The sequence below is a fragment of the Mytilinidion resinicola genome (genome assembly GCF_010093595.1).
Source record: "Mytilinidion resinicola strain CBS 304.34 unplaced genomic scaffold BDZ99scaffold_1, whole genome shotgun sequence".
Taxonomy (NCBI): domain Eukaryota; kingdom Fungi; phylum Ascomycota; class Dothideomycetes; order Mytilinidiales; family Mytilinidiaceae; genus Mytilinidion; species Mytilinidion resinicola.
The window spans coordinates 777,979-790,328 of NW_022985437.1; the positions used below are offsets into that span (position 1 = coordinate 777,979).

The 12,350-nt window shown below is 53.1% G+C and overlaps 4 protein-coding genes and 1 non-coding gene across 5 annotated transcripts; 4 read left to right on the plus strand and 1 right to left on the minus strand.

Moving 5' to 3' along the window:
• Nucleotides 1–127: 127 nt before the first annotated feature.
• Nucleotides 128–3,498, plus strand: BDZ99DRAFT_430815 (uncharacterized protein; the record flags this gene model as incomplete). Its single annotated transcript, XM_033717263.1, has 3 exons — nucleotides 128–458; nucleotides 511–2,432; nucleotides 2,773–3,498. 3 exons carry the CDS (start codon nucleotides 128–130, stop codon nucleotides 3,496–3,498), a joined length of 2,979 nt encoding a protein of 992 aa, XP_033583982.1.
• A 771-nt stretch (nucleotides 3,499–4,269) lies between these two features.
• On the minus strand, nucleotides 4,270–6,243 carry BDZ99DRAFT_456819 (uncharacterized protein). Its single transcript, XM_033718540.1, has 4 exons — nucleotides 6,125–6,243; nucleotides 5,220–5,896; nucleotides 4,438–5,050; nucleotides 4,270–4,387 (listed from the first exon to the last, which is right to left on the minus strand). Exons 1-3 carry the CDS (start codon nucleotides 6,232–6,234, stop codon nucleotides 4,509–4,511), a joined length of 1,329 nt encoding a protein of 442 aa, XP_033583983.1. The 5' UTR covers nucleotides 6,235–6,243; the 3' UTR covers nucleotides 4,270–4,387; nucleotides 4,438–4,508.
• Nucleotides 6,244–6,823: 580 nt separating this feature from the next.
• Nucleotides 6,824–8,396, plus strand: BDZ99DRAFT_7341 (uncharacterized protein). Its single transcript, XM_033728860.1, has 2 exons — nucleotides 6,824–7,639; nucleotides 7,703–8,396. Exons 1-2 carry the CDS (start codon nucleotides 7,029–7,031, stop codon nucleotides 8,208–8,210), a joined length of 1,119 nt encoding a protein of 372 aa, XP_033583984.1. The 5' UTR covers nucleotides 6,824–7,028; the 3' UTR covers nucleotides 8,211–8,396.
• A 463-nt stretch (nucleotides 8,397–8,859) lies between these two features.
• BDZ99DRAFT_t3 lies at nucleotides 8,860–8,944 on the plus strand. Its single transcript has one exon. It is a non-coding gene; the product is annotated as a tRNA-Arg (tRNA).
• A 446-nt stretch (nucleotides 8,945–9,390) lies between these two features.
• On the plus strand, nucleotides 9,391–10,137 carry BDZ99DRAFT_513286 (uncharacterized protein; the record flags this gene model as incomplete). Its single annotated transcript, XM_033724702.1, has 1 exon — nucleotides 9,391–10,137. One exon carries the CDS (start codon nucleotides 9,391–9,393, stop codon nucleotides 10,135–10,137), a length of 747 nt encoding a protein of 248 aa, XP_033583985.1.
• Nucleotides 10,138–12,350: the final 2,213 nt, after the last annotated feature.

A 12,350-nucleotide genomic window follows, 5' to 3' on the forward strand; every position in this document is an offset into this window, starting at 1 on the left:
GCCTGCTGGGTAGGTATTTATTCAATGCCGAGACATGAGTGGCTGGTCCTCTCCAACATCGTGACTTTAGACCTTCGACACCAGCCACGACATCACCCACCATTCAAGACGACTACCAGTTTGCAACATGGCGGCTACCGAGGCCAAGCTGCAGAACTACTACAACATCTCGACCCTCTACCCCTCAGAATGGCCGGCGGAGAAGGACGTGAGCTCCGATGAAGATGAAGACGTGCCCAAGACGTCCACCATTAACCCCGTCCGCCGGTCAAAGTCGCGGTACTCTGTGCTGGAACGCAGTGGAAGCTATAGGAGAAGTCTGCCAGGGGCGGAAAAGACGCGCGATGGGCTGGAGAACCTCGTGCAGAAAGATGAATCCGATCCCCTCGGCGCATTCCCGAGCGTGGTGCAGGTCCTCCGCCAGCGGGGGCTGCCGGTGGAGGATGATACCAAGATGAGTATGTGGAAAATACCGAGTCCATTCGAAAGAAAGCAATCTAATGGTTGCAGGAAACCGCTTCCTCCTGTCTTCCACCACCTTTTCCCCCGCCCTCTTTCTCTCACAGGTACACAACGACGATTCCACCGATCAACTGCTGCGAGGCCTTGACTTCCTATCCCGATCCATTGAAAAGAAATCAGCATCCCTCAAAGTGCTTGTTGAGTCGAATTTCGAGCGCTTTGTGCGCGCCAAAGCCACCATTGACAATGTATATAACGAGATGCAGGAGCAAGGTGCTGCAGAGCCCGAGTCTCCACAACGACCACACTCTCGCCATGCTAGCAAGTCGGCCAATCATGGCAGGAGCACCAGTGGCCCTCTGAGCCCCAACTTAGGTTCCAACAAACCACTACCGAGTGATAAGAAGAAGAACGCGCTGGTGAAAGAAAGTGAATATGGTGTGGCAGGCATCAAGGCGCCCTTGCTAGAAGTGGCAGTGAAAGCCGAGGAAGTTTGGGGACCTGCGCTTGGTGGAAGGGATAAAGAAGAGACTCTGAAAGCCATTTTAACTTCCATGGAGAGGAATCGCGCCCTCTTCGAGATTGGAGCTTCACTGCAGGATGCAGTGAAGCGCAAGGACCATGAAACCATCGTCGAGGACTATACACGAGCACGAAAATATGCAGAGGATGCAAGATCTATGGTCGAAAGCGCTAATTACCGTCGGACACCTCTTACAGACGACCAAGTTCACCAGATCATCATCACCGCTCGCATGTGGGCAGATGTTGATGGCCAAGTCGAGTCATTCAAGCGTGATGCATGGCGCACCCTGACTGGCATGCACTTTAACAAGCAGCAAGCAATGGCGGAAGACAAGCCCGAAGCATACATGGAGCTCATATCCATTATGCTAGAATTGGGCGTAGAAGAAAACCCCATATGGTTCTGGCTTCTCAGCAGATACGATTTCCTCAAAAACAAGATCGCAGCGACCTGCGAACGGTCAAAAGTTGAAATTGAGATTCTACGTCGTCATCTTGGCAATGGCGAGAAGCCTACTTTGAGCATGCTCGCTTTGCAGCTTCGCTCCGTTGCCTCGCAAGGCCGATCAGGAGACTTCGGGAAGATGGACTCGGCCAAGGTCTTGGAATTCTGGGAGCATGTACTCGGCTCTATGAATACCCTTCTCTCTACACAGGGTGGAGTCCTTGGTGAGGTGGTTGAGTATTGGGATACTGCGAGGTCTTTCATCGACGGCAAAGCACAAAAGAACCTACCGATCGGAATAGACGGTGGCAGCCGCCAGCATCACCGCCTCTCCACAGACGGTGTTCGCGAACTGGAGAAAGGCGTCATCGAGCTTATCAACGTGATCCGCGAGCATATTTTCTCATTCTTCTCCGACCCTCCCATCGAAGACATATCTTTACTATTTTCCCCACTGCCCACGACCCCTCTCACTCCGAAGACACCAATGTCTGCCGCTCTATCTCCTCTCAGTGACACTCGATTCCGCTTCGACCCCAACAGCGCCCCCCCACCATCTCCTTCGCGGGGCGAATCCTGGGAGAAGTATGCCTTTTGGCCGCCCTACTCTAACGCCCTCAGCGGCGTCCACTATCTCGCCAAGATCCTCGTTCTCATCGGTGCCGCTGCGAGCGAAATGGCATCGCTTAGACTGCCCGAGCGTAGTGAAACAGGAATGCGCATGACCGAGTTGCTCAAATCTCTCGTTGGAGGTGTGCGGGAACGTTGCGTGTCAGCTGTTTGTGTTGCCTGGGACCTCGACGCCGGCAAAGTCAAGGTTCTAGAGGACTGGACACGCTCGTCAGGACGGCGGGACTCTACCAATTTGCCTTCGAGGTTTATGGCGCTACAAAACGCACTCCTAGGCAATATGCAGAAGATTCTATATGTCAGCGATGCGATGAGCAAGCCTGGCTCCACGGACGTCGTGGTGCCGCCGTCTGCCAAGCTGTTGCAGATGGTGCGAAGTCAGTTCGTCACGAGCTTGTACAAAGCACTGTCTGGAATGGTTGAGAATGCTGAGACAGGGAGGGTGTTGGTTGATGATGACTGGGATAATGTGGCGGACGAGCTCACGGTACCAGCACAGAAAGCGGTTGAGGACTCGAGCTTAAGTGGTATTGATGCCAGTAACCAGGTATGTCATTTCACTCTTATACCTCATGTGCCCCTTCTTATCAGAATCGCATCCATTTCCAACAAGGCCTACTTCCGCTGTACTTCATGTACGCCCAGTATACCACATCATATATGCCCCCATTTTTCAACCTATAAAATTTTTACTAACGAACGAAACTCAGTCCATCCGTCTCCTCCTAACCCTCTCAACCCTCTCACACCTCAGCACCGACCAAATCCCCCACCTGATTTCCATCTTCGAATCGACCTTCTCCGTCGCCCTCACCGACGAAACGACCGCCATCCGCGACTCTCTTGCCAAAATCGACGCCCACCTATTCAAATCCTACACCAAGCCCATCGCCGACCGCCTCGCCGCCACCATCACCACCGGCATCCAATCCCCCAGCTGGGCGCCCACAGTGCCCCGCGGTACCGACCGCAACCCCTCTCCTTACGTCTACGAAATCCTCCTCGACCTCGTCATCGTGCACACCGAGGTCTCCACCACCGCGTCCCCACTAACCCAACGCATCCTCAGGTTCCTGTTCGAGCACATCTCCGTCTGCCTCATCAACACGTTCCAGTCGCGGCAGCGCTACACGCTCGCGCACCTCATGCAAGCGACGCTGGACGTCGAGTTCCTGGCACAGACACTGTCGACGTACACGACGGAGAAGGCGGCCGAGGTGCAGACGGAGATTTATCAGGTGCTGGACCAGCGGACGGATAATGAGGCGAGGGTCAAATTGCAAAATGAGCTGCCGAGTTTGAGGCTTATTTTAAAGAGGTTGAGGGAGGGCACGAAGAGCCAATTTGCGTGTTTCAGGAGGGAGAAGAAGGGAACAGTTGTGGGGGGTAGGCCGGCGAGTAGGGGGGTTAGTGTTGTGTCGAGGGGGAGGGAGTAGATGTTTGATGAAGAGTACATAAGTGTGTGTTGGTAGCCATTTTTCTCAAACTTGAGTGTGTTTCTGCGAGTTTCGAGCATAGCGGGAATCGAATGTTATACAATTTGACGATTTATATCCACAGCCTGATCCATCGAGGGGTCCAGCATCATTATTCGCAATCATTTTATGAAGCCCACCTCGACTTCGTAAGGCCCCCTGCTTTGGCGAAGATCGCCCCAGCGACCCCTTTCGCGTCTTCGGTCCAGAAGTTACTCGAATCTTGCTTCTGTTCATCGTTTTTCGGGGATGCATGGTCATCATCACTATCGACATCGGCCTTCCCCTGAGCATGAGAGTTGCTTGCTTCGCCCGCGTCACCATTATGCGGCTCTGCGAAGGAGTTTGGTTCTTTTATTGGCGTAACAGCGGCTGAATCTGCCCAATGCCCGTTCGACTCTGCAACTATGTCGTCTGAGGAGCTTTTGGTTTCCGCAAACTCATGTAAGGGCGACAACGGCGGATGCAGAAAGATACTATTCGATATACCGTTGCTTTTCGCTGTCGATTCGAGACCAGTATCGACAGTGGTAGCTACCGTCGAAACGGCAGATGGAACACTGAAATCATCCTGAGTCCCAGTAATAGGAGGAATGATTGCGGTCTTAGGAATCGGTTGAGAGGCAGGCGCGTCCTTCACGTCCATCGAAGCCTTGAGGTCGCTATGCGACCTGCGGCTCATAATGCCAAGGCCCGGCACCGAGACACCAACTCTAGCCCAGTCCCATATCCTTCGGCGGGGCGGGCTGGCGTCGACTGAGGCTACGGACGGGGATTCTGGACTGTCGTCTTGACTCCTGTCGTCGTTTTTGGATATGGAGCTGGAAATTGCGGATTCGGATTTGGAGGGCTTTGGGTTGTCAACGGAGCCTGTATCGCGTGTGGCCCTGTCGCTCTTACCACTGTCGGACGTCTTGCTGGTCTTGCCGGCCTCGGGCAAGACAGTCTTGCTGCTCTTGCTGGCAAGACTGCTACGACTGGCCTGGCGGCGAAGTGCGCCTTCGTAGCTTTGGCGGAGCCCGTTTTGGACTGTCGACGGGGGTGGTAGGGGGGGCGGCAGCAGGGGGGCTTGCTCCTCGACCTCCTCCTGTTGCTCCTCCACCATTGCCTCCTCTAGTCCCAGCCCCACTACTCTTGCGCCGGACGCTGACGTTGCTCTCGCTCGGAACTTCTCCCGAGCTTCCTGCGGGCTTGAGCTGAGCGTTGCTGCTGTCGCCGTCTCGGTGCTCGTCGAGACCGTTGACGAGGCGCGGCGGAGAGGGCCGCCGGGATAGGCGCCGGGTCGGCGAGGGGGACGCGGTTGGGGAGTCTGCGGAGCGGAATGTGGAGTCGGATGACTTGGAAGCGGAGGAGGAGGCACGGGAGGCAGAGGGTCGGCCGTCGGCAGCGCTTGACGAGGCGACGTGATGTTTGCTGTTGGAGGTGGAGTGACCGATGCCGATGGAATGGCCGGTGCCGTTGCCGTTTGAGCGGGTGGAGCGGGCTTGTGGACGCGGCGGCGGTGCGAGGAAGCCTTGTACACTGTGGTGTTAATTCTTGTTATCGTTCTGCTTTGTGCGGACGAAGCGTGGTGTGGATGGAGCGTGATGGGTGCTCGACTTCGTCCCAGAGGAGACGGGACGGCATGAGGAAGGCACTGTGTTGAGGAATCGGGCAGATTGTGACAGGTGCCGCTTATTTACCTGGCTTTGCTCTCCCTTTGCCCTTTATGTGACAATTTGGCCCCGCGTCATGGTCGTGATAAGTGCAGTCATCGCGAGCCTCAGTTGGGTCTTCGAACAGCATACCTCCCGTGCCCAACCGAATGGCGTTGACCAGATCGATTGCGAAATCTGGAGTCCCGTCGAAGCAGGCTCGATAGGACTCGGCGTCCTTCTCACTCGCCGGGTCCATGATCTGGCGCGCAGCAATCTTGGTCATCAACCGTCGAAAGGGAGAGCCGGGACTGCTCTTACGATATATCTCGTTGATCTCGTCGGCGTCCGGCACCAGCTCTGCCTCGCTGAGCCCCTTGCGGTATTGGTCCATCGCAATGTTCTTCAGCTGCGGCATGTCGAAGCGCTCGCAGAGCAGGTACAGCTTGTGACAGTACACTGCGTAGTCGTACATGCGATTCGGATCTGCCATGTCGGAGACATCGTCGAGCTTGCCTTGATACAGCCATTTCACCAGCAGTTCGAAGCCTGATGGATCGTCGTCTAGTAGCTCGAGCTTGTCTGGTGTCTTCTTTTTCGCGTCGTTGGATGGGAGGAGCTCGGCAGCCAGCTGCTCGGAGTGGTGGCAGAGGAGGTTGCGGTGGAGGGCCCAGTGACGCTTGGAGGGCCCAACGTAGATGTCTACGAGCGGGCCGGAGAGGAGCCTGGCACGCTGCGATTTAGCTTTGGCTTGTACGTGGAGACGGTGCGAGTGGATGCGATGCGCCAGAATGGGTCGCGGCATGAGCGGATTGGGCTCAGAGGACGGTTGCGAGGGCCCGTCAGGAAGCGCATCGCTCTCCGCCTCTGAGCCCGACTCTGCGCTCGACTCCGGCTCTGGCGCATCCATCTTGGGGACGTCTGCACGCGTGGAAAGTGGTTGATTCACGTACTCGGCAAAGGTGGTCGCGGGCGCATCGCCGATGTTGGTCGCCATGCGAAAACGGGGGGAGTTGAAGGCAAAGTCACGGACGAAGACGATGCGCTCCTGCCAGTGACCCATGCGAAGGGGCGGCAGCGCACATAGGTACGAGACAGACAGACGGCCCGGCAGAGGTTCTTATACGGTGGCGCATCGAAAGCAGGTTACGAAAGAGGGGGCTGGGATCTTCAACACCATGCCTGCGAGGTGGCACCGACATCACGCCCGTCCCAGCTCTAACCTTCCACCCTTCACGTGAATCCCTTCTTCTTCAACATCATCATCTTTGCTTCAGCATCACGTCTTTTGCTTCTCTCCGGCCATTGCACTCGAATGGGCGGTGATGGTTAGATCACGAGACAAGCCACATATGGCCGTCTCTCTATCTTCTTGCCAGTCTACAACGTCATAGAACTGCTCTAGTTCAATCCTTTTCAGCGACGAGGATGGATAAATGGACGCCATTATGCCAACGCATATCCGCTCTACCACTGTTTCAAACCCTTAGACGCGTCTTCGAGTTTTGGTGCGAAGGCAGCGGTGATCGAGATTTGCTTTTTCCTGCGTTATACGGTGCATGTCTTTTCGAGTCTTTCCTTAGTCTCTTTCTCGGGTCTCTCCATTCCGGCTCTGCAGGCTGCAAGATCGGCCAGCTAACAGTCCAAATCTCTTGTCACATCTCTCCTTGTCAAAACAATTCGGAAAACCCCTTCTCTCTTCTTGGCCATGTGCATGACCGATCATGCGATGGGCTTCAGGCCGAAGCTAATGATTGGCTGTGGGGATATGCACCTCAGCTCTGGAACTTGGGTTCATCCCGACTATGTGAACTTCAACCCCACTTCCAGCTGGCTGCTTAGATCGCCGTGTCCAAGATGGTCGTCTGTACGTTTGAGGGCAACTCTGACATGTACGGTCTCGGGATACGCCTTGGATTCTATCTACAGTGGTTTGGCGCCATTTTCGCCGCCTGGATCGCTCGTGGAGAGGTCAAAGGTTTGTGGTTTGCCAATGACTTTTTCGTAGCCGCAACATTCCTGGCACTAGTCATTCAAGTATCTCGAAACGTGCAATCTCTCCAAGTCGTTGAAGTTTACATCATCCTGCTCCTCATGTTTGGCGCATACCTCTACGCAGCCCCAGTATACATATGGCGCTTCTTTACCCGACGCAATCCTTACTGGGACCCGACACGGTGGCCAATCGTTCAAAAAAGCGCTCTGCACTCGAACTTGCGCCTTTTGTTAGAATTTGCCGTCTTAGGCTTGCAATTCTGGTTCTGGTTCGGCCGCGTTCAAGACCTAAAAGGCGAAGAATGTGACCAGTTCGGCTTCTTCTTCGCCAAGATCCGCCTGAATAACACCGGCTTCGTGGTTATTAATATACTACTCTACTTCATGCTCGCGACGATATGTCTATTGCTTGTTTTTGTGAAGATGGTCAGCATGCTGGGGTATCTAAAGGACTTGAATGCATACGAAGACGAGTATGTTCTCCCCTCATACCACGCTTCGTACTTGTAGACCCTTTCCTTACTCACTTTTCATAGCCCGAGCGAAGACGTCGAGCGCCGCATTCAAGTTCTCCGCAACCTCAACTCCCTAATCAACATCATCGTTGCGACCATCATCACTGCTGCCACTGAACTTACTATCCACTGGAACAACATCACGGGCGTCAACTCGCTCGCTGCAGCCGGGCAGACAATCCTTTTTGTAATCGGTCTCGGCGCTGTTATTCGCGTCTTTTATGTCTACCTTTTCCATGACGAGCAGAGAGACGACGAGAACGATGACGGCCAGCATCCGCACGACGGCTATCGTCCCAAAGGTCCCATAAATTTCGATCTACCTCCTCGTGCGGCAGCGCCGCAGGGGGGCCGACCTTCCCGAACTGCTGTCCGACAGGAAACAGTGTCTGATAGTGGGGCTAGACGCGAACGGCGTCGAGGACAGGGCTCATCGTCGGGGCCCCAGAAGGCATTCGTGGAGGAAGATATAGTGGAAATGGACTGGGAAAGGCAGGGGTGGGTCAGACGGCATCCGAGTCGGAGGTAAACGAAGCGGATGAAGGGCTGAAGAAGTGACTTTGGAAATATGAGATATACAGGGGGACTGTGTTGACCGTGATAGTGCCGAGCTGTAGCCGTATTGTCCTATATAGACGGCTCTAAGCTTAGATAGGCTCTGAGTTGGATGGAGTCGTCTGTGAGAAGAATGGAAGTGAAGTGATCGAGTCGTCCGAATCGGGAACTGACACGTGATCTACTATACCTTAGCATCACTTCATCGCTATTATCTGCCAGGTGGGAATACCAGGCTCATAACAGTTTCCATTGATGTGCGGTATGATAGGATTGGGTTGTGGCAATTACACAGTCTTACTACCATGGCATGGGTATATGCAATAGACTAGATGAGATCCGAACTTTACATCGTCACTGAAAGAAATTTCATCCAAAGATCATGATGGTCAAGTGGCATTAGGCTATAAAGTCCAAGCACGCATTGAACAGACTTCCTAGCTTATTAAACGTACTTTTTCATTGTGAATTGTTCCCACTAATCTCGTGACATGCCCCTCCTCCCCGCACCAACCCAAACGAAGAGCAAACTTCAAAGAAAATTCTGTGTCTGTTTTTGAATTACACGATATAATGCAAATAATTTGCCGATCGCTCAAAATCTTCTGATTTTACAATCGACGGGCCGGTTGGCGCAATGGTAGCGCGTGCCCCTCCTATTGACTTCTAGATAGGGCAAGGCTGCGGGTTCGAGTCCCGTGCTGGTCGCTTTTTAGCCTTTGGAAGGGTATCTAAGGTGAATTAGTGGACGGGTGTTCACTTTTTGGTTTTTGAGGTAGGTAGGTGGGGTCTGAAGATTGTGGAAACTTAGAATGTGCGAGATTTTCAGTTTTTGGTCACCCCGAGTAGCGATATTCCTTTACTCAAATAAATGAAACCGATTACGTGGATTTATGTACATTTGTTTACTGCTGTCTACCTCAATACACTCTTGTAAGCCATAACAAGCTTTGGATTTTCCATTGGAGTTTCTAGAAAATATGCTAGGCCACTTCAGACGGCGGCCTGCGCCACTACGTCTCCTCGACCCGTGGACTCATTTGCGGCGCACTAGCACTAATGGGATCAATTTAGGCGTCAACTTCAACTCCTCGTATTTCAAAGTATCCTCCTGCTAACCTGCACTCGCGGATACACAGGTTTCTAACACGACTATGCCTTCCGAAAACTCTCCTCTTTTATCATTACCTGCCGAACTACGCTTGGAAGTGTACGCGCATTTCTTCGCGCCGACAACGACAACAAGAACAGCAACAACCGCCATTCTCCCGCCGCCCCTTGACAAGTCACCTTTAGCCTTGTCCCTCGCCTGCCGCCAGCTCTATGACGAAACCCATGCGCTTGCATTCGCAGCGACGACATTCCACACGCGGGCTTGGCGTCTCGCCGACCTCAAAGAGCTCCTGGTTCGCGTACGGCCCCCGTATCGTCCACATATCACGAGCCTTAAGGTTCACGCCGGGGTGTACGACTTCCTCAAACATCCACAGTCGCTTTCTGGGCTGCGGTTGGCAGCCGCGGGGCTCAGAGGCATTCGCGAGATCTATGTACACTTGGAAGGAGAAGCCACTCAAGCTGAGTCTCGTGAGGGCCTCATGATTTGCAATCTTGAGCTTCTTATCCGGAAGACCATAGCATCTTGTGACAATGATGAACTGCAGAAGATACACGTCGTTCATCAAGGCAGAATTTTCTGGAATGGAGCCCCGGAGCTCTATAAAAAATACCGTGCACAGTTCTCTCATCCAGATCCACGCTTGAACCCAGGAAACTGCGAGGTCGATATGCTGCAGGGGAACCAATTCAGATTTGTGAAGAAGGGGAAGGACAGTAAAATAGCAAATAAGGTGACAGTGTGGATGGAAGCAGTTACATATCCAAGCCAGGGTAAAGATGCGTAGGAACAGTACAATACTACGACATCGGTTTGTGCACTCTCTTGCAGCTGGTCCCCGCCTTGGTTCAAATATATCGATGAGACGCTGGGCCACCCCGAGAAACAATGTAGCATGGGAAGCGTTTGACACCGCTCTAGTCTACCTAGACTTGCCTTTACATCTTATCTGGATTCCTGATAATGCAACGAGGGACCTCAGACAGCAAAGAGCAGGAGTGCATAAACTTATTTGATACCACAGGCTACCCTTATCACTGGCCGAAAACGCCAAGAGTTATAAGATAGATTAAATTGACCATGAGCTTATATTGAAGTAAATGAGTGAATTTATATACGCAATAATCAGGAAAGTAACGTGACTATGTCGGAGTTCTCTCCGTACGTTGAGGTCGTAGCTCACGAGCCCCCAGTTGTGAAGCAGGGAAGCACATTGACTGGGGACATGACATTCAGGGAGCTGTCGGTGTTGAGGCCGCGGAGTTGAGGCCGAACCTATAAATCAAGTTCCACAGTTCCCTGCTCTGAGGCTGAAACCTGCAGTCATAGCCCAATCTTAACTCGACGACACTGTGAAATCTAGAGTATGGCACCGAGAAGGTAGCCGGTCAGTCAAGAGGCAATCCAGTCTCCATCACATCGACCGATGCGTCGTGCCCGGAGCTCAAAAGCCTATAGGGGTCTCCCAAGTAGGAACATTAGCTGGAGCCAAAGAGCGGATATACAAAAGAGAATAGACAGAAGGAACAGCAGGGACCTTTGAAAGAGGTATGTATCATAAGAGTTTCGGTAAAAAGTACGAGATAGTGAACACCGGCTTAAGCTGATACTCTTAGGATGCTTCTGGTTCAGCTTACGATGGCTTACGACTTATAGAATGTACAAACGAAAACGGTAGATTCAACGAAGATGAACAGATTGCGATTACTACCTTTGTACGTTGATGTGGCTAGTGACTCAACATATTTCCTACGTGACTTCAACTAATCCCAATTTGCTCTCCACGTGATAGTGATCCGAAGCGATAGGTGGAGCGAGGTGGGGTACTTAGAATAGCGGCTATCTTTCCATGCCTCTGACGTCTCCATCGTCCAGCGACTCACCATGCCCCATCCACTCAACACGTGGATTTCTGGCAACTCAGTAGTACGTATCGGATACCGCAACCGATATCAATGCAGATCAGAGTATCAAGGTTGAGCTATCGATTGCTCCTTGACTGAAAATCGTTAGAACAGTGTCTTTAGCCACCTGCACCCTGGGCCTAAAAGGTGGACCGTGATAGCATGGACCCTGAAACCTAGACTCGAAAGACTCTCCCTTGATCTGGCCATACCCGGTGACCGGGAGAGCTGCGAATCAGCTTCTGATTCGACAAAAGTCCAACTCTGTAGGATTCGTTCTCCGCGCTACCATATTAATCCGCCATATACCTAGCCCAGGAGATAAGCCGGGCAAACGTTTCTAGAAAGCTTGATATCACACCATCACTTCTCCACCTTCTTCATTGAGCACCCGAACATCGATGAATTGTAAGCCGTGAGCAGCTCCTGATCTGACGACACAGACATCAAAAAACCGTTTACCAAGGATCTGCGCCACTCATTGCGCAGTCCGATATCCTTGCGACCCGCCCCGCTTGCCTATTTACTACGCACGTCCCTCTACAATTAGGCATCGGGCTAGCAACCGTCGAAGGCAAGCTCTCAGCTCGGCTCCCTCATACGCTGCCGACGTCATGCCCAGTTCCCGTCAGCGATCAACACGGCCGATAGACCCTCAAAGTGCTGATCCAACGTACGGCTTCCCCTCTCTCCCTCTCAGCTGCTGACCACCTATCAAACCACCCATACTCCCCCAAACTCGACATCCTCAAAACCTTAGATACGCACGATTTCCCCCGACTGAGCCAACGGTAGCGACGGAACCGGCTGTTTCACAAATGCCCTAGCTCCATCTCACCCGCACCACCCACCAACCACCACCACCACGGCAGATGCCGCAGCACCGCCATTTGCTCCAAACTCCCATCCCATAATTCCTCGTAAACGCACTCACTTATCGCCACCTCCGCCCTCCACCACCCCCCTGCTAAAAACTGCAATAATCTGCGGCTCGCTACAAAACGTGTCGAGCCACAACCGCGTTGCCGCTAAGCTTATCCCCTCCCGCACTACTTACCCCCAAGGGTACCCCCCTGGACCCTGGACGCCCCTTCGG

What these genes read in the sequence shown, in the direction of transcription:
- BDZ99DRAFT_456819 (XM_033718540.1), bottom strand. Translation starts at nt 6,234, where the DNA reads ATGGGTCACTGGCAGGAGCGCATCGTCTTCGTCCGTGACTTTGCCTTC. An exon ending in CCCGCGACCACCTTTGCCGA is followed by an intron (nt 5,897 to 6,124) that starts GTACGTGAATCA and finishes GCAGCGTGCCAG; the next exon opens with GCTCCTCTCCGGCCCGCTCG. An exon ending in CAAAGGGAGAGCAAAGCCAG is followed by an intron (nt 5,051 to 5,219) that starts GTAAATAAGCGG and finishes ACAGTGTACAAG; the next exon opens with GCTTCCTCGCACCGCCGCCG.
- BDZ99DRAFT_7341 (XM_033728860.1), top strand. Translation starts at nt 7,029, where the DNA reads ATGGTCGTCTGTACGTTTGAGGGCAACTCTGACATGTACGGTCTCGGG. An exon ending in TTGAATGCATACGAAGACGA is followed by an intron (nt 7,640 to 7,702) that starts GTATGTTCTCCC and finishes CACTTTTCATAG; the next exon opens with CCCGAGCGAAGACGTCGAGC.